The 19944-nt window shown below is 37.9% G+C and overlaps 1 protein-coding gene across 1 annotated transcript in view; it reads left to right on the top strand.

The window, feature by feature from the left end:
* The window catches only part of LOC124282195 (ankyrin repeat domain-containing protein 26-like), an 895780-nt gene that overhangs the window by 338955 nt on the left and 536881 nt on the right, over positions 1-19944 (top strand). Inside the window, exons 18-20 of the mRNA XM_046718159.1 lie at positions 4978-5168; positions 5877-6009; positions 18802-18882. Of these exons, the coding sequence (XP_046574115.1) occupies positions 4978-5168; positions 5877-6009; positions 18802-18882 (405 nt within the window). The remainder of the gene's footprint in view (positions 1-4977; positions 5169-5876; positions 6010-18801; positions 18883-19944) is intronic.

Here is a 19944-nt window from a genome sequence, read left to right on the forward strand (position 1 = left end):
CTCTGTTTCTGTCTCTCGACCTGTAGGGTCTCCGATGATACTCTTGAGGTGGGGTTTCCTTATTCAATTCCAACGCTGTTAATCTGTCCAAGATCTGCTGAAGTATCTTCTTCTTATCAGTTGTTGGTTGCCTCTGAACTGTCTCTAACTTCTCCAGTCTATTCATGACTTCCGATAGCTGCTCAGATACCTTGCTAGAAGAGGTGGTGAATGAATCTATGTTCTGTGGCTGGTGTTGTGTTCGAGTGATCTTTGGTTTGACTGAATGAGAATTGGCAGTGAGCTCCTGCTCAATAATTCGAACAGACTTCATAAGTATTGGGAAGTCCATGTTGGAATAAAAGGCATGTCTTGTAGCATCCTTTAAATGAGTATTCCTCAGTCCAGACCAGAAGCGATTCTTTAACATGGCACTACTTCCTGATCTATCTCTGTATGTTCCTATATCCAGTGCTCGCTGAAGTAAATCCTCAAGAGGAATAGCCCAAGTGGCTACAGATTCCGTATCCCCTTGCACAGCTTGGTGAAATTCCTGGAGTAAGTTTTCAGCAGTGACAACTGTACCATATAGAACCTCAGGTCGGTTTATATTATCGGCCACAGTAGTGTCTTCACCCAAAGAAAGAAGAATACGAGCTGTGTTTCCTTTGAGTGACTTCTTAACAGCTTGAGTCAGCATGGCTGTAGGATAATGAGACACTGGATCTTAAACTTCCACATCTCAAAGGTTACATCTCTTTATTCACCAGATCTTCACCTGAGAAGGTGGATATTCTAAATGGCTGTTGATATATAGGCCAGGGTGAAGCTGAGAAAGACTATGGATAAAAACAAGGGTTTGCACTTGCTGTCGAACCAGGAGCGAAAGGGGAATAACCTGGTTTGTGTGGTGTGAACATTTGTTTCCTCTGTGGTTGGGGGGTAGACTGATGAATGTCGTACATTCCAGTGCTCTTCAAGTAAGCAAACATTTTAGCTTCATCCTCATCAGACAAAACTTCAGACCTGATTTCCCAACTGATCTTCTCCACCTTGAGCCATGTTGATTTGTACTTCCCCTGACACAGATAAAGGTTGTATAGGTATGGTAGGTGGGTGGTTGTATAGATATAAATGTAAAAAATGACAATGTGTGCTATTGAATTACATCCCTATGTCAACCATGATGAACCTGATGTAGATAATAACAGTGGACACAATGATGCCATAGTGTGTGGTATACAACTCACAGACGCTTTGTGGAATTTGGAATTACTTAACACACCACTAAACAATATACATGTGTCAAGAATCACCAGATAAGGGTATAAGTAAGGACAATATACACACCAAGAAGCTAAATATAAACACAGAAAGACACTGTTCCCTTACAGTATGGCCCTCAAACTCAACAGTGTATGAAAACACCAGTAAAATACACCTGCTTCACCAAACCTGACTAATTAACCAACTCAACAATGAAGAACCCAGCTGAAAAGGGCCCTGACCCGTGAAGATCCGGGGTAGAATAGGTCTTCAGCAATCCATGCTTGCCACAAAAGGCGACTATGCTTGTCGTAAGAGGCGACTAACGGGATCGGGTGGCCAGGCTCGCTGACTTGGTTGACACATGTCGTCGGATCCCAATTGTGCAGATTGATGCTCATGCTGTTGATCACTGGATTGACTGGTCCAGACTCGATTATTTACAGACCGCCCCCCACATAGCTGGAATATCGCTGAGTGCGGCGTAAAACTAAACTCACTGACTCACGCACTGAAAGGGACCCAAGGGAGATAATCCTTGACAGGTAAAGTAAGAGGATAGCTGTACAGGACAGGGAGACAACAGTTACTGCTTAGTAGTATATGTGTCTACCAACTCTGTATTGGAGTAAAACTAAGTCCTAGTGGTTAATATAACAAAGTTAATTGTAACGAAATGCGAATGTGGAGGAGTATAACGCGAGTGCAGCCATTAATAGTGCAAGTGTAGTGACGGACACGTTCTCACACACATATGCACATGATATAAACAATGAAGAATAGCAAACGATCAAGAGCGATGACAACACTTGACTAAACTGAATATCGTCCTTTAAAAGACGGTGATATTAAGACAAGACAATAAAACTAACTCTAACTAAACTAACTTAAAAAATGTAAGTACTAAACTAAATACGATCAGCACATAAACTAAAAGTATGAACTACAGTTGTAAATATTCTAGCTAAAAACAATAGGTGTATAATAAGATAGAACTCAAGTAAGTATATTTATGAAACATTATGACAGATCATGGAATACAATGTGTGTATACACAGAACATTTTAGGACACCAGAACATACACGTTATGGTAACATGATGACGAAGTGTTCATAAAACAATAAAGTCCTCCTGCAGGTGAATACTTGTTAAAAGTCAATCAAGGTCAATATCACAGTTGACAGTTTCACAGTTCAACATATGGTTGATAAATAGTTGTTGTACATGAAACATGGATGCACAGTCACTCACAATGATCGTCAATCAGATTATTGTAGATTGAGTACAGCATGGCGGTGATTCACAGATAGTCAACGTTACACATAGACAGCCTCGTCGTACAAGCAGGCTCATCGTCGACATCGTGATGACCAATTTCACTCCGTCCCTGTTCGGGCATCATATTTGTCGCAGGTTCAGCTCTCTTATTGTCCGAGACAAATATTAGGAGACAGAGTTTTTTAATAAGTTGTTTATTTGCCTGTAATTAAAAAAGTCTACACCATAAAATGTTGATATCCGTCTGTCGTTGTCTGAGGCTGACAGGTGACAATAGAAAGTCAATTTAAATTGTCCTGACGCCACAGGCAAAAGCCCATTAATTACCTGTGCGTCAGATACAGGTAGCACGTACAACTTATTATTTGATAGTTGAGCGGCAGCCGTAGGAGAGAAGAAAGGAGAAATACAGCTGCCGTCGACATGCTCAAGGCATATTCCCTCCAAAATGTGTATGGAGAAGAATTGTGAATGCTACTGTACATAGCTATGTAGAACAATTATGGCGATCACAAACTTTCTATCGTTCAAACATGTCATTTTACGCAACAATTCATACTACACTCTCTTATCATATTCTCTGGCAACTAGCATACAAACACCCTAATTATATATCTTCCTTGCAATTTTGTGTCAAAATATCTTCAAGAGGTAAAATATCAAGAGAGTGTACTCTTTGTAATAAACAAACATTTGATTATGATTTCCATATGCATCTACACTGTGAAAACTTAATAATACAACAACATGATTTCTTTGCATACTTAATTGATAAACTTGATGTTGAAACTTACGTAATATTTGAAATGCATGATGAACAAGATATGTTGTCATTTCTCTGTGGAGCAGAAACTGACTTTCATAGCTCTATAAATTTAACTCTATGGGAAAACATTCTGTTACGCTTTTCTTTGTATGTATATGAACTGAAACATCATCTTGTGAACTGTTATACTGAATGACCCTCTTCATGTCATAAACTTCTGTACATATGTCTGTAAACATCCAATTGTTAATATTTATGTACATGTTGTAATAATATGATGTTTTTGTTTGTAATCTTCGGTAACTACTGGAGGAAAAAAAGACTCACTTTAGTTAAATACACCCAGGGCCATCCATTTTAGTCCAGGACTATTTCACCATTACTTTCTTTCCCATGTTGTACAATTTCATTTCATATAATTCGGGCAGTTAATGGATTTATATTTTCCATGATTTCCATGGAAACGATTTGGACTTTAGTATAGTTCTGTCAGATTGGCCGGGGGGATTTGTCATCTTCTGATGACTCTTGTATTCTATGTAACTCAAGAGGTAAGCTGTAGATGTGGTACTCTATTATTGGGGTGGGCGATAATACCGGTTAACTGGTATATTGCAATTCGAACTTCACAATACGATATATTGCGGTACACTTTTCGTGAACCGGTTCACCCGCTACGATCGGTAATTTTTGTGATGTAGTCAAAACTAGTAATAACATTTGTATTTCTGTTATATTATTATACATTAATAGTTTTGAGCATTTGCATGACTTTAATTTTAAACAATATAAATAAAAAAAAAATAGATTGGTACCGGTGTAGCAGGCCATTTATTCCCTGGTCTAAACTTTCCCCGGGGAGAATCTGGCCTGGGCCAAACTTTCCCCGGGGAGGCTTTGCCCTAGGATATTCTTTCCGCGGGGAAAGTTTGGCCAGGGGGAAAATTTGGCCTGTTACACCGGCACTCATTGTAGGGATAAACAAACCAAAATGGTGGACGCCGCTGCAGATGCTTTTTCCAAACTTTAAAGCAAAGTCTTCAATTTGGAAACATTTTCAAGTGATCTCTTGTACAATTACATCTGAGTCCTGACAGTGGCCAGTGGCATTGTTTCAAAAGAAAGGAAACAGTAATTTCATTATCTTAACCCATGTGTTACACTTTCACAATATATTGCAATACATATTGCAATACGCCAACACACATCACAATATATCGCAATACGAACATTTTGGCAATACCCAACAATACCCTATTATGTGTGTTTTGATATTTATGCAATCTGTAATTTTCTACTCTTAATATATGTCCTGTCATATCTCAGTCTGCAGTAACTGCAGCTTAGGGTCCATCATTATGCTCACCTTGGGCATTGTTTTGTGAGCAACATTTCAGTAATATCATGTCCAGGGATGAGGGTTTCAATCACTGTACAAACATGGGGGGATCAAACGGTCATTGGTGTGAAAAGTGAAGTCCACAGGAATCACCCCTACTGCTGGAATATAGTTTAAAACTGTAACACATAAGTCACTCCGTCATAAATATTAAATATGCAAGACATGACCTGTTGCCATTTTCAGAAAATGCTAAGAAATGTATGAAATGTCAAGCTTGTTTTCTGGAACTACTCTATCTGCCAACACTTACTGGTAATATATGGTGTTGTTTCTACAATGTTACAGAGTTGATGTAAGCTCCTATTACCCAAATCTTCTTGGTGCTGGGAGTTCAGGATACAACCTCAGTTTGACAGCTGAAGATGATGCCCTGTCTTACACCTCCACAGAATTTGAAACAGAGAGCATTGTGATGAGCAAAGCAGCAGACTATTCTTCCTTTGACAGAGATATGCTTCTTAATCTTAATATGAATGGTAAGAGAATGGTACAGATAATTCAGAGAGCTTATTCTTACAAGTGTATCCTTACAGAGTTCTCAGTACAGGTTCAAGTCCAAGAACTTAACTTTTGTTCAGCATTTATCCAATGGGAGTGTCAGATTAACATTTCAGTGATGAAGCCTTTTCCCAAGATGAGTAAGTTACATTGACATTTCTAATATTGATTATTCTGTTCAGTGTGTCACATTAGAATAGAATTTGGAACAGATGTGACTTTTCCATTGGTAATGTTTCTCTTTCAAGAACATACTTGATTATGTTTACTTCAAATTAATGAGAATAGAAACTAAAATAAACTAAATAAAGTATCCTACTTCTGTAAGCACAACATTACCAACAGTATGACCTGTCTGCAAGTAATCTTTATGTGAGCTCATTACTAAATCTTTACAATTTCTTTCAAAATGTATGATGTCATATTTTGTTAAATGATTAAATTTAGAAATAAGTGTTTTGTCCTTATTAATACAGACTTTCTTTTAACGTTGAAGCTAACTGGCTGCCATTGTTGATATTTGAAGCCATTGACTACATGTCCCACTGAGCTACCATATCATGGTACTATTTGAACATCTATGGAACGTCAGTGCAAAAGAATACCCAGTCTTGACTTTCATAAATTTGAAGCCTAAATTTTTATGTTATTAATTATGTTCACTGAATTGGATGTTTTGTATATAGATCCAAAGACTCTACTGAAACTCCAGGAGCATCACCGAGAGCTGAGACAACATTTAGAACATGAGAAGAATCAGCGGGTTATGCTTGAAAATAAGGTCAAACTGCACAGTACTGAGAGAACTGAATTCTTGAGGTGAGTTTCAAATGAGATAAACATCTCTCTTGTGCGAGAAAGGATGGAGACGGCACAGCACAGATTAATGAATCAATAGCTTTGTCGGCACTTGTGCATGTGCTTCTCCAACACCTGGCTATTCCTTTCTCTGCACTCCTCCCTCGTAACAAATAGTGAACTGTGTCAAAATTTTAATGATAGTTTGTTACACAACTTTTTAAATTTTGGTACATATATTCTGCAAATAAATCACAGAGTTGGTGTGATGTTTTGATTATGATCAGCGTTTCATTGAGTATTATATGTTTATTAGTTTTCGAGTTAGATTGCAATTCATCGGTCTGCTTTTGAGCCAAACAGACTATACCTGCAAACTCGTCAGTACCTGCTCCCTCGACCGTGACGGACACGGGGACTTGGCTCCTGTTCATAGAATTGGCAGAATTTCATTTGGGACATTTGGAAGGGTGGACACCAATCAGATGTCATTATTTGAAAATATCCCCAGTAGTTCTTGTCTGATTGTAATAAAGTATCCCAGCAGTGTAGACTTTTTGGATTTCCTAATGCCTGGATGGTATAGTGACTGATCAAATTTGATCTGATGTCTGTGTTTTTACCTCGATATTTAATCATGTCCTTTAAAAATATGTCTATTACCTATGATATTAAAAACACACATTTTATTTGTTTGAATCCATAAACTAAACAACCCCACTTTGCCATTGCTAGAAAAATCTTAAAACTGACCTAAGTAAATGGGTATATACAGTTTTTAACTTTAGTACACAGTAAATGCTTATATGTATTTCTTTTGCAACAATGAAGTTCCGTTTCTATCCTCAAAACAGTGTCGGCCCATAAGTTTTTTCAGGCAGTTAAAATTGCAAGTAATACAGTGATAACAACTCCCTTGCTGCAACCCGTGTTTGGTGGTATAAAACTACACATGTTGATTTGTCATCTTTAACTTGACGGTCAGTTAATGATTTTATATCAGGTATAATTGGGAGATAAACATCATGTGTTGATCAATTTCCGGGTGTTATGGAGTATTTGAAGCATGGGAATTTATATTCCTGTGCTTCAAATACTCAATAACACTCGGAAATTGATGATGTTTATCGCCATTGTAAACACAAAAATTGCCGAATCGCAATATCTGTCAAGAAAAAAGACTTACTTTTGTTTGATGATTAAAATGTATGCTTACTTATTTTCCCTTCATAAGTAAACTTTTTCTCAGAAATTCTTGAATCAAGAACTGTGTCAAACATAGCACGTGCATGTTATTAACATTCACAAAGTCCTTGTATAAACTTAAATATCTCGTTTCCCAATGAACATTGAAAAACGGTGGCGGAATTTGACGGAATACTTTAAAATGGTTTTGCTTTGATCTTAAGGTGTTTTATAGATGGTGTTAGAATTATGGATTTTAGTATCGTGCGTATCGGCACCCTTATATCGGGATTCGTATCGTATCGCAGCTTCAGTGCACAATACTTTGACAATATATCGTCGTGACTAAACGTTTAGTATCGTGATGTATCGTATTGCAGGTTTTATGCCAATACCAGCACAACAATGTATACTTACTTATACTACCAATTGCACATGCGGGTGGCACAGCAGAGGTCACGAACCAGTCGAGAATATCGATCCAGTCTGTCAATCAAAACTGGCACATGCATCAATCTTGGCCAATCAGCAGGCCAGGCGTGCTGTGTGTATTTGTCAGACTTACTTCCGGGGGTCAAACGATGCCTCCGAAGCGATGTGCTTCGAATTATGCCATTCACACTCGCTATATCTATTACATATTGCTGCGATTAGATGTGTCCCTTTAACAAAACCATTACGGTCAAGACAAAAAAAATTGAAGCGGAGCAAGGAGCGCGATAGGCCTAACGATAAGCTAAATGTCTGCATCATCGTTCACGAAACCCACGTCTGCCCGCAGGTGAGAATTTGCACAAATTTCCACACTTTTGCACATGTGCAAAACCATTACCAATTGATAACAACAAATAGCAGTTCTAGACTTTGCAAATGTTACAAACACGGACAATTCTTGTAACTACAAAACTGTTTTTGCTTAACATTTTTAGTCACTACTGGGCATTGAGTTGGTATGCCATAAAGCTCAAATGAGACAGGCGAGAAAGCCGTGATACAATGTAAACAAATCTGACAACGATCTGATTTCGGTTAGGGTCAATTGAAATAGCAAAACTTGTTACATGAAAGAACAATGTGGCGGATATTGTTCCCTTCGCTCTTAGATATTCTTAAATTTGTCACACATTTTAGGATGTTTTAAGTTTCAAAAGCACAATATGAAGGCCTACAGTATCTTGTTAATAGTGCAAAATATTTGAGGAGTAATATTTTTTATTCAAACGGAAATATTGCCAGTGTCAGCAGTTGCCTATCATGCAATATCTAAGTATCAAAATTAATTCATATGAGTGCCTATAAAACCAAAAGTGTAAGTGGCTTACCATTGTTTTAGACCTCTATAGCTTGTGGACTTGGTGATTTGAGCATGTGTATGCTGAGAGCACATGGCATAATATCAGGACCCAAGCCATTTACCTCCCCTTAACAGATATGGAAGGGTAACTTTAGACTGGTTTATCAAAAACTTACAATCTTAAATGAAATATGAATTTAAATGTGGAACGTAAGTGAAATGGGAATGATACAAATTTGAAACTTAAAGGAAACAAAATATGATTCTCTCTTTTTGAGTAATTAGTTGACTATGGCCACAATACACCGGCCTTCTAATTGTAGAACAATACTGAAACAATTACTAAATGGGTTTCTTGGGGGCAAAACACACATTTCTTATGAATAAAAGTAAAATAACTTTGAATATCATCCAAACCAATTTCCCACATTGAATTAAAATAAAACATTTTTTCAGTCAGTTACAGTTAATGTTCATTTGTCCCATTAATACTGTTGTAGTATTTTTCCGTTCTTCATACTTCATGGAACACATTCAATCACTATTCCTCAGAATAACACACAGTTTGTCAATAGGTCTCGTGAGTTCAGAAGTAGCAGTTTTAACTTTCACAGTTCGCACTAAGTCCCTTCTGTCTCTGAAAACGTCAGTGACACGACTAAGTGCCCATGCATTACGTGGTGAACTATCCATGACAAGTACAATATTTCCAACTTGAATGTTTTTCCTGCTAGTGTTCAATTTTTTTCTTTCCTGCAATAAGGGAAGGTATTCACTGCTCCATCTTTTCCAGAAAATATCTGCTAGAAATTTTACCTGTTTCCATCTGCGCTGGCTGTACACATCATCTGTAGAAAATGTGCCAATGGGCATCGTCTCACCAGACCTCAAATACAGAAGGTGATTCGGCGTTAGGGGTGTCAGATCATTACGACTGCATGGCACATCTGTAATTGGCCTTCCATTCACTATGGCTTCAACTTCACAGAAAAGTGTATTTAGATATTCATCATCTAACTTTAGGACCTGCATGATTTTGCGTACAGTTCGTATCATTCTTTCCCAAATGCCGCCATAGTGTGGGTTGAAGGGTTGAAATGCCATTCAATCCCTTCGTTTACCAATGCTGAAGTTAACTTTGATTGATTGAAGCTAGAGAGTGCTTCACGAAGCTCCTGTTCACTACCAACTAGATTGGTATTATTGTCAGATCGAATACTCTTGGGTGGACCACGCCTGGCAATAAACCTCCTGATGGCATTTATGCATGAATCAGTATCCAAAGTGCTTGCTACTTCCAGATGAATAGCTGTACAGGTGAAAAGCACACCATACCTTTTGACACGGCTTCTACCATACCTTTTGACACGGCTTCTACCATGCTTGACTTGAAATGGGCCGAAGTAGTCAATACCAACGTTTGTGAAAGGGGGGCATGTCTGGCTTTGCCTGATCCACTGGAAGATCTGCCATTTTCTGTTGACCAGCAGGGGCTTGATACTTACGACAAATTACACATTTTGCAAGCTGTGATTTGATGATAGATCTGGCTCCAATTATCCAGAACCTCTGCCTGAGATGGGCAAGAATAGCATTCTTTCCAAGATGTCCAACTGCCTTGTGAGCATCATTAACTATAAGGTTAGACAGATGACAGTACTTTGGCAATACTATTGGGTGCTTTGATTCATAGTTGATCTTGGATTTCTCAGGCGTCCGCAAACTCGAATAACGTCATTTTCAAGAAATGGATCAAGCTTGTATAAGGCACTGGTCTTTCTTAATGTCTTACCCGAGAGTGAGAAATTCTTTTCTCTCAAGATTTCAAGATCCTTTGTGAAGTGTTGACACTGACAGTTTTGAATCAGTATCTTTTCAGCACTCTGAAGCACATCAGTAGACATCTGATACTTGCCAGAGTCATTTTTGTGTTAATCTTTATGATGCGAATTCTTCTGTCGACGCTTTCTCACAACTAGAATGAACCATCCGACTGCTCTTTTCAATTTTCTCCAGCTGGAATAGTGGTCTACAAGTCTGCTAAAAAACACACCATTGTCTGGATGTAAAGGAGCATAGTTCACAGCTTGCTTCACTTCAGGGTCCTTTTGCATTGAAGTACTCAGCATGATTTCTGACTTAGGCCAATCAGCTTCAGGCTGCCCAAAAAAAATTGGCCCATTGAACCAACAGTTCATCTGCTTTTGATTGCCAAGATTTATACCCCTTGAAGCATAGTGTGCAGGATTTGACTTTGTGTCAACGAATCTCCACTGAGATGTATCTTAAGACAGACATACTGTGTGTCCAAAATATCGTGCCATTTATGTGGTACTGAAGCTCCTGAGTGATCATGCCAGACAGTCATAGAGCAAGGGCAGCTGCCGTGAGTTCCATTCTAGGAATGGTTATCTTCTTCAATGGGGTACCTCTAGACTTGGCCATAACCAAGACACAATGAACCCTATTAACTTCATTTGTGAGACGGAGATAAGCCACGACTCCATATCCAATGTCACTGGCGTCAGAGAAAAGATGTAGCTGGCATGATACCACCTTGCCAAAGTCCTTAGGCTTGTAAGAGAGTGGAATATGGATTTCTTCTAATCTAGGTAAGTTCTGTTGCCACAGTTGCCACTTTCCTCGTGAAGCGTCATCTATTTCCTGATTCCATGCATATTGTTTCATCTGAAGGCATTGCAACAACTGTTTTGCATGGAGCACAAATGGAGCTATGGAACCCAAAGGATCATATATGCTACTAACAATGGAAAGGATACCTCTTTTTGTGTTTGGTTTTTGTTTACTTTGAATTTAAAATCCAAGGGTATCAGACTCTACAAACCAAAACACGCCCAAAGCTCTTTCACTTGGGATGTCTTCACAGTCAAGGTTCAACTGTTTCACATCTTTAGCTCTTTCTTCTGATGGAATAGATTTCATCACATCATGACTATTACTTATCCACTTGGTAAGTCTAAATCCACATTTGTGACATAAGTCTGTTACTTCTTTGACAACACATACAGCCTGTGTTTCATCTTGAACAGAAGCAAGATAATCATCCACGTAAAAGTTCTCCTTTATCATATTTGCAATGTCAGGGTCATATTCATCTTTATGATCCTTAGCTGCTTGTTGCAGTGCAAAGGTAGCACAGCTTGAGGATGACACAGCTCCAAAAAGGTGGACAAGCATCCTGTACACTTGTGGTTCCTGTGTATAATCACCATCTGGCCACCAGTAAAATCTCAAAAAGTCACAGTCCTCTCTTTGCACTCTCACTTGATAATACATAGCTTGTATATCTCCCATCACAGCAATGTTTTCTTGATGGAATCTTAGGAGCATCCCAAGTAGGTTGTTGGTGAGGTTTGGACCTTGTAGTAACATGCTGTTTTGAGAAACACCCTGGTAACCAGCTGTGCAATCAAAGACCACTCTAATCTTCTCAGGTTTACGTGGGTGATACACTCCATGGTGAGGGATGTACCATACCTTCCCTTGGGTACCTTGAATTTCACTGACCGGTACTTTCTCAGCATATCCTTTATCAAGTACGTCTTTCATGAATACCTTATAGTCTTCATGGAATTTCTTGTGCTTGGATAATTTCTTCTTTAGACCATTTAGTCTATGCAATGCCTGTGCTGAATTGTCAGGCATTACAACATTCTCTCTTCTGAATGGCAGCTTGATTTCATCATGACCTTCTTGCTTGTTAATGGACTTTGATACAGCAATGATGAACTCTTTATCTTCTTGTGACATTTCATTTTTGTCATCAATGTTCCTTTCTGGAAAAGTTCACACTTCCTTTCACCATTTTGTCAAGTCTACTTATTTCTTCAGCATTCTTGAAGGCAATTTCCGTTTTCATAGATGGGAAACGATTTCCTTCTTCCAGCTTTTGAGCTTGCATGACATTCCAAAGAACCCAACCCAACTGAGTTCTAGAAGCATGAGGACTACCTTGTGGACCAGTTCGAATCTCGAGTGGAGAATAGGCATCTGGTACATTGGATCCAATCAAAAGCTCAACTTTGGCATCAATTTCTGGTACTCTGATGTCAGCTAGATGAGGCCACTGTGATGCATCAAAGGACGTGGGTATGTGCTTGTTAGATACAGGTATATGCTCCCTTGAGTACACTGTCGCAAGATATGACATTCTTCAACTCAAGATCGTATACTTGAAGACCATTTACTGCTTGAACTATTGATGTATGTGGATGTCCCATAGTGTCAATGGTAATTTCCATCTTCTTCCCTCTACATCCAAGCCTGTTCAAAAGATCTTCTGAGCAGAAAGACACTGTGCTTCCTGGATCCAAGAAAGCATATGTTGTCTCAACAGGAAGGCCATTTCTACAACCTACCTTAACAGGTATGATAGCAAGAGTACTTTCATAGTTACCGGCCTCCTTAGAGGTACCTGAAATGTTAGTTAATTCAGAACAGGCACTGATAACCTTCACCTCTGTGTTCCGGTCAACATGAAGAATGGACTGATGGTTCCCACCACAATGCGAACAAACAACCTTCTGGACACAACCCTTACTCATGTGCCCTTTATTTAAGCATCTGAAGCAGAGCCCTTTTGATCGTAGAAACGACAATCTTTCCATGTGAGGCTTTGAAATAATCCTTTTACAGTGACCAACTGAATGAGTTGGATCATCACAGTAAATACATGGTCCTTGCTCACTCTGGGTTCTGACAGGTGTTGCAACATCCGCAACAGAAGGTGGTTTCAGAAGATTCCTAGAGGGCTTGTTTGGTCCTAGCACATCAGTACTGAACGAAGGCTTTATTGATGTAGCTGCAGGTTTTCTTCTGCCTCTAATGCATCCTTACCAAACATGAGATCTCTAGCTTTCTTAGCTTCACGCTTGACGAAGCTAACAAGGTCCTGGAAATCAACCAATCTTCCAGAATCTCTAACATACAGGACATTATTTCTCCTCAGATTGTCAGGATATTCAAGGATTTTGACAGCAGTGATAGTACTCACAGCATTCATGCATTCTTGTAAGAAGATGGCATACTCATCAAGAGATTTTGGATTGTCTGTTCTAATGTGAGGCCAACTAAGAGCATGTTTAACTAGAGCGGAAGCTACAACCTCCTCATTGCCATATCGGTCTTCCAACTCCATCCAAGCTGCCCTATAACCTCTTCTTGCATCCAAATAACTATATCCCTTAACTATTTTGAGAGCCTCTCCTGTTGTAAATTGTTCCAAGTAACTCATCTTCTCATCAACTGAATCAGAGTTCTCTACTATTTTTATCTGGAATTGTCTCTTGAATCTTTGATATTCATGTGGATCTCCAGCAAACCTCTGAATGTCAGGTGGAGGTTTACATAACTGCTGCACCACAGAATATATTACACCAAAGTCACCATGAGTAGCATCGACTTGACCATCAGTACAGATGTTCACTGGCTTATGAACAGTTTGCATCTTGTCAATATGCTGATCAGTAGCCTTGGATTCTCCTGAGGTCGCTCCAGCAGGCTGTTCCTTTTCTGTTGAAATGTGAGGTATGTTAATATCAGTGTGCTGTTGTGATTGCTATTCGTCAGACCCATAACATTCAAATTGATCATAGTTTAAATCCTGAAGAATTCTACACCTAGCATCGGATATTTCCATTTGAGTGAAACAAAGCTGAACACGGTAAGCGACCACATCTCCACCGCACTCACTGACAGTAAAGTCTCCGAGGAGGAGTTTCGTTTGGTCCTCTCTGAACTCGACAAGTACCACGAGATGAAACAAGAGATCCGGGCCAAGTCTTGTAAGAGCACTGGCATCAGCGAAGACGAGAAAAAAAAGTACATAGAACAAGGGGTACAACAAGCCCGGCAAGCCTTCATTACGAAAACCAAAGAGATCATAGGAGATTCACATTAAACTGTTTCATCGAGGCGAACATGATGTAGGTTGGCCAGGAGGTGTTGGTTCGTACCCCCACTGTATATACTACTATGGTGATTTAGTAATGTGTCAAAACTGGCGAGATTTCCGTTGCATGTAATTTTCAGAATATTTGATCTACAATGAGCGGATGATATCATAGAAAAACGAATTTCAAACAGAGTTCAAAACTGCAAATTGCATTTATCTGCGTGATGTACAATCGATATCAATGTGAAGGTGGAAGAGGAGGGAAATATCGTACGATTTATGTGGGAATTTTAGTAACAAGTGTAGAATGCCGACATATTCACCGATGGCAAGCTAGATATACATATACGTTTTAGTTTTTGTGCAAAAAGATACTGTTTTAGTACAATGTATGCGTTTTTTCAAACTGCAACATCATCACAGTGCGCCAGCTGACGGTCAGTCAACAGCTGGATTAAAACAGTAGCCTGCGCATCGAGACACAAGAACCACACCTATACCTGCACCACATGAAATGGGTCTAAGAAGGTCTAACGACATCATTCGTTTATCGTTTGGGCACCAATGACGTCAATTCCAAGGGACATAAGCCATGGTGTGTTTATTGTGGACATAGAACTCTCGGTAAATGTTGAAAATATGAATTGATATAATGCAAAAAATAAATTAGTTACTTCTGATATATGTACGGGTTTGGGTATAAAACTACATGATAAACACTTTTTATGATGAAAAAGTGCAAGACAAAAAGGTTAATTTTTGTGTACACTCGAACCTAAATTCGATTGGTTAATAAATATTACCCTTACCCACCCATATGTTGTTCCCAATGACAGTGTATTTTTAATTGAAATACAAAATAATGGGATTGTTATCGGGTCTTTATATCTAGAAAATCTGTCACGCATTACATACATTATACCAATACCAGATACAACAGGCAATAAGCCTCGCTCCAGACATAAATAAAATTTCATTTAAACGTATTTCCTTCTATTTTCGCGACCATACATGGTATGAGGTGCAACAAGGCTCTACACTTTTTATTGAATTGTTTCTTGTAAATGTCCCCACAAAATGTGTTAAACTTTTTGATGGGTTAAAAATACGATGGAATGGAAGACATGCGCGACAACGTTGTCGTATTTATATACGACCAGGAACAACCACCTTTACAAGCCTTGACGAGGGTGGTTGTGGAGACATTGATACTGTCCTTAATATGCTCTCTGATACTCCTTCATGTAGGTGTAATCTTCTTCTTATAAAGTTCGTAGACCGCCCATCTAATCACTCCCTTGTCAAAGTTGTCAAGGATGGTTTTACGTCCCGGTTTTGCTTTTGAGATGGTCCCTGTCTTGTCTGATTTGTTTACAATATTTTAAACTTGTTGGTCAGACATACCAACAGCTCTACAAGTTCTGTAATAAACCCTTTCTAAACTAATGAAAGGTTTACCTCTGTCATTTTCAAGCACAAAAAAATTATTAATCTTTGCAACAATCGACTGCAAATCGTTGACCATAGTGAAGACTGTGATAAAGATGTGCATGCATGATGGGAAACTTATTTATCAAGACTTAACATTTATATTAATATTTCTTCAATAAAGAAACGATAATTAAGTAAAGTAACACAAACATTCAACATTTATTTGTTTAAGAAAAACGTTAATTCATATTTTTGCACCACCTGTATTATTAGCATAAATTTAGAGATTATTTCAGATTTCTCTTGTTCAACTCTGAAGAATCTTGAGTTGTTGTTTTGGTACCAAATTCTCTCCTGTAAACTGCCCTTTCAATGCATGGGAATGTTAAATCGATTGAAATAAAAATTAGGTACACTATAGGTGAATTGATATATTGACATGGATAATAGTAGGTATCCCAGGCAGCGTTATCTTTTAATGAAACAATTCAATTAATCTGGCAGGACAACATGGGCAAGTTGTGTAAGGCAATTACTTTTCAGTTTCGGATTTGGTGATGTGTGGCTGTTTCAGGATATTGGTAATATGCATATGTTTTTAATGCTATTTAAGCAACGCATATGTGAATGTAATGTACAAGTAATTCTTATTTAATAACATACGTACATCTGATAGGTTAAAATATTATCTCCAGTTAAAATCATGTTTTGATACAGAATATTATATCATGAATTTTAGAAACTGGGAGTTTAGGAGATATTTATGTTTGCTTAGATTAAACGAGTTACCTATTCAAACAGCTATTGGTCGTAGGCAGGGTATAGATAAATGTTTGTGTTTCTGTAAGAATTGTAATGATAATATAGTTGAAGATGCTATACACATTTTGCTTGTCTTCCCAATGTATAATTTGATAAGGAGTAAATATATACCATCTCGATTTTCTGAAAACCGTACTTCTTATTCTTGTACATTTGTAAGTTACTTGTATGCAGTAATGATCATGAAATTATTCTAAATGTAGCAAAATATGTTAAATATTTTTTGTCTCTCTGCAATGTATAATTATTGTGACTTTCACTATATCAGTATATTAATGTTCAGTGATATACATGGGCCGATGGCCTAAAAAACTAATAAACGAATATAATAGTTGATATATTGACAACATAGTACATTTATCACCTTTATAAAAGTATTAAAGCTAAAAAGCATTTTTCTAGCATTTCCGACAGTACTTTAGTTGCAGAGAGTCCTTGAGTGAGTGACTGTGTTCAGCAGCTTTGGTCCTGAGAGTTTCTGGGGCTTTGGTCCTGTTCCACGCTTGATCATATTCAATACATGTGGTGTATCTTTCTGACTGTGCTTTGTTAGAAATATACCCCCGTTCAACCAGCAGTAGATGAAAACAGGTAGAATGAGATGGCAGCATAACCTGTCTCGTTGTGCATTTTAATCCTTATTTTTAGATCAGTTGACTATGCAGAATATTTTGTCCTTGAACACTGTCACATCCCAACGTTGCCCTTTTGTAGAATATAAAATATTACTCAAAGTGCAACAATGCAACATATCGACAATGGTGAATGTTGTGCTTTTTTTAATTTAGACAATGTGGTAATGTAACATGTGATGGAAACTCTTTTTAAGTCATATTGAAGCCACTTCCTTTGTGATTGAATGTTATTGCATGAGTATGTTTTTCAAAGCTTATTCTGTAACAAAGAAAGAAAGGGTTTGGGTTGATATCTGTATGCTCTTACTTCTTTACATCATGTTTCAGCAGAATGTGTTGTTTTGTTTTGTAAATACAGCTCTTTATCTAATGTATACATGGGTGTCGAACAGAACCTCGCCATTCAACATATTGATTTTGATATGTTTCAATGTGCAGTAAGTTCAGGTTTTATAAGTACATCATGCAAGTTGGTCTAAATATTTGGCACTCACAAACTGTTTGAAGACGGCACCATCATCCCGGACTGTCATGTGTTAACAGTTTATTGTGGTGTCATTGAAATGCAAAAAGTGCTTTTAACTTTGTTATTTAGTTAGCTATGGACTCACAACCTTCTGCATTGGACATGTACTGCCATTAACTAGAGCTAAACTATACAATGCTGTCCAGTAATTCCGCGCACCTAAGCACATCGATCGCAACACGGCAACTAAGGTCTCTTATTTTTTGTGGTTTACGTGACTAAACATGCTGGTATGCATCATCTTTACCTAGAAATATAAGTTTTATTGACGACTATAAGATTCTAACGTTGCATTATGCCATACGGTTGACCTTACTGGCATTCTGACGACATCACTTGCTGTCCGGTAATTCTGCGCAGCAACTGATGCGCATAACATCCAGCTGGAGATCCGAAGTATGGAAGCATGTTAGGGCCAGATTATTTTTTTAAAAATCACTTCATCAATGTAAAGAAGAGTGTTTCATGTTAAATCCAATTATGAATAATGAAGAAAAAGGTTTAGAAGACTGAAGAAAAACGAATTTTCATAAAACTGTCAATTTATCTGTCAATTACAGTTATTTACTTACCTTTAGTGATTAAAAGCCAGTCCCTTGTAGAAATGTCCCGATTTCAAGCGTAAATGTGGTAGCAGACAATGTTTACCTTCGACACGGAAGAATGCTATTGCAGCTGCGCAGAATTACTGGACGCGCAGAATTACCAGACTCGCTTGTATATAAAGAACAAGTTAGTTGCATAGGACTGTAATGCTTTGAAGAACATTAGGGGTCAAAGTTTGAATATAGCTAGAGGTCAAATGTCAGCTAATTTGAATGAGTCAAAATGGTTCATGATGGAATGTTCATGGGATGAGAATGGAATTGCTTACTAATTTTGCATGTAGTGAAAACACCATTTTTTGATACAAGATACAAAATTCTTTTAAATCTGCATGCTTGAACTTTTCAATTACTATCAGGCCTCTCTATATCTATTAAACAGTTGTAAAATATTTTTGCAGGAAAGTTGAACTCTTGACACAGCAGAAATCACTTCTGGAGCAGGCAAAGCTGGATAATGAAGCCAACATCAGAAGTCTACAGTAAGTAGAAAAAGAAGGGAACATGATTTATATGTAAAAAAGTCCCTTCTTCACAGATATGTATTGTCCACAGCAAGCGTTGTCTACATCACTGTGTGCCATGGGTATTTGTCTTCTGGCTGAATGCCTCACACAGATACAGCAGATGCATAGATGTCTTTTGATGGTATGGCCTGTGAAAGTTGCTGTCTGAAACCTTGTATCACAAGAAAAAAGTGAAAATATACGAAATATATCTATATATGTATATATTTATTACCCACCCGTTGAAGATATCACTGTTTAATAATTTTACAATGTTATTAAACATTGTGTAATAACATCACATGGTACCGTACGTATGACGTAAAACTGGTTTACAGTTATGACGTCACAATGCTAATACCTCTGTTACAATACTATTAGACCTTGCTTGACTAGTGGAAAGCTGAGAGTCATCACACTCGTTGAATTCTTTGGAAAGAAGTACTTTGCTCGATATTATTTTACTAATGTTGGGTGAGTAATAAATAAAATACTAAACGATGTCCCGTGTAATACCATATTTATGAAACTCGTGAATGGTATTGGTATCTTACTCGCTTTCGCTCGTTAGATACCAAACCATTCACTTGTTTCATAAATATGATATAACACGGGACATCGTTTAATATTCTCTATGTATACAAAGAAATACACATTTTGTTTTGGCTGTTTTTGCAAAACTTTATATGTGTGAAAAATTAGAAGGATTTTACCACCACTATCTTCGGTTTCTCCTTTTTCCAGGTATCTCCTATTTTAATATATCTCACCAATATCAGTGTCAGAAAGAGTGTCTATTTCAAGCATCACTGAGTGACTGAACAGGGTTATTGCATATAAAAGAACACATTTGCCATGACATAATAGAGCTTTTGTCCTTGATTACATTCGCTAATTAAAACCTGTCAAAAGGGAGAGGCCTTTTGGGTTTGTGCTGAGGGGCAGTGTTTGCAATTGGTCTATTAAAGGTCACATAAACCCTAGGGGGTTAAAATACATAAATCACTAACTGACATCGTTATAAATGAAACCCCGTCA

This window comes from Haliotis rubra, unplaced genomic scaffold, assembly GCF_003918875.1.
Source record: "Haliotis rubra isolate DU_JTF1 unplaced genomic scaffold, ASM391887v1 Scf295, whole genome shotgun sequence".
NCBI lineage: Eukaryota > Metazoa > Mollusca > Gastropoda > Lepetellida > Haliotidae > Haliotis > Haliotis rubra.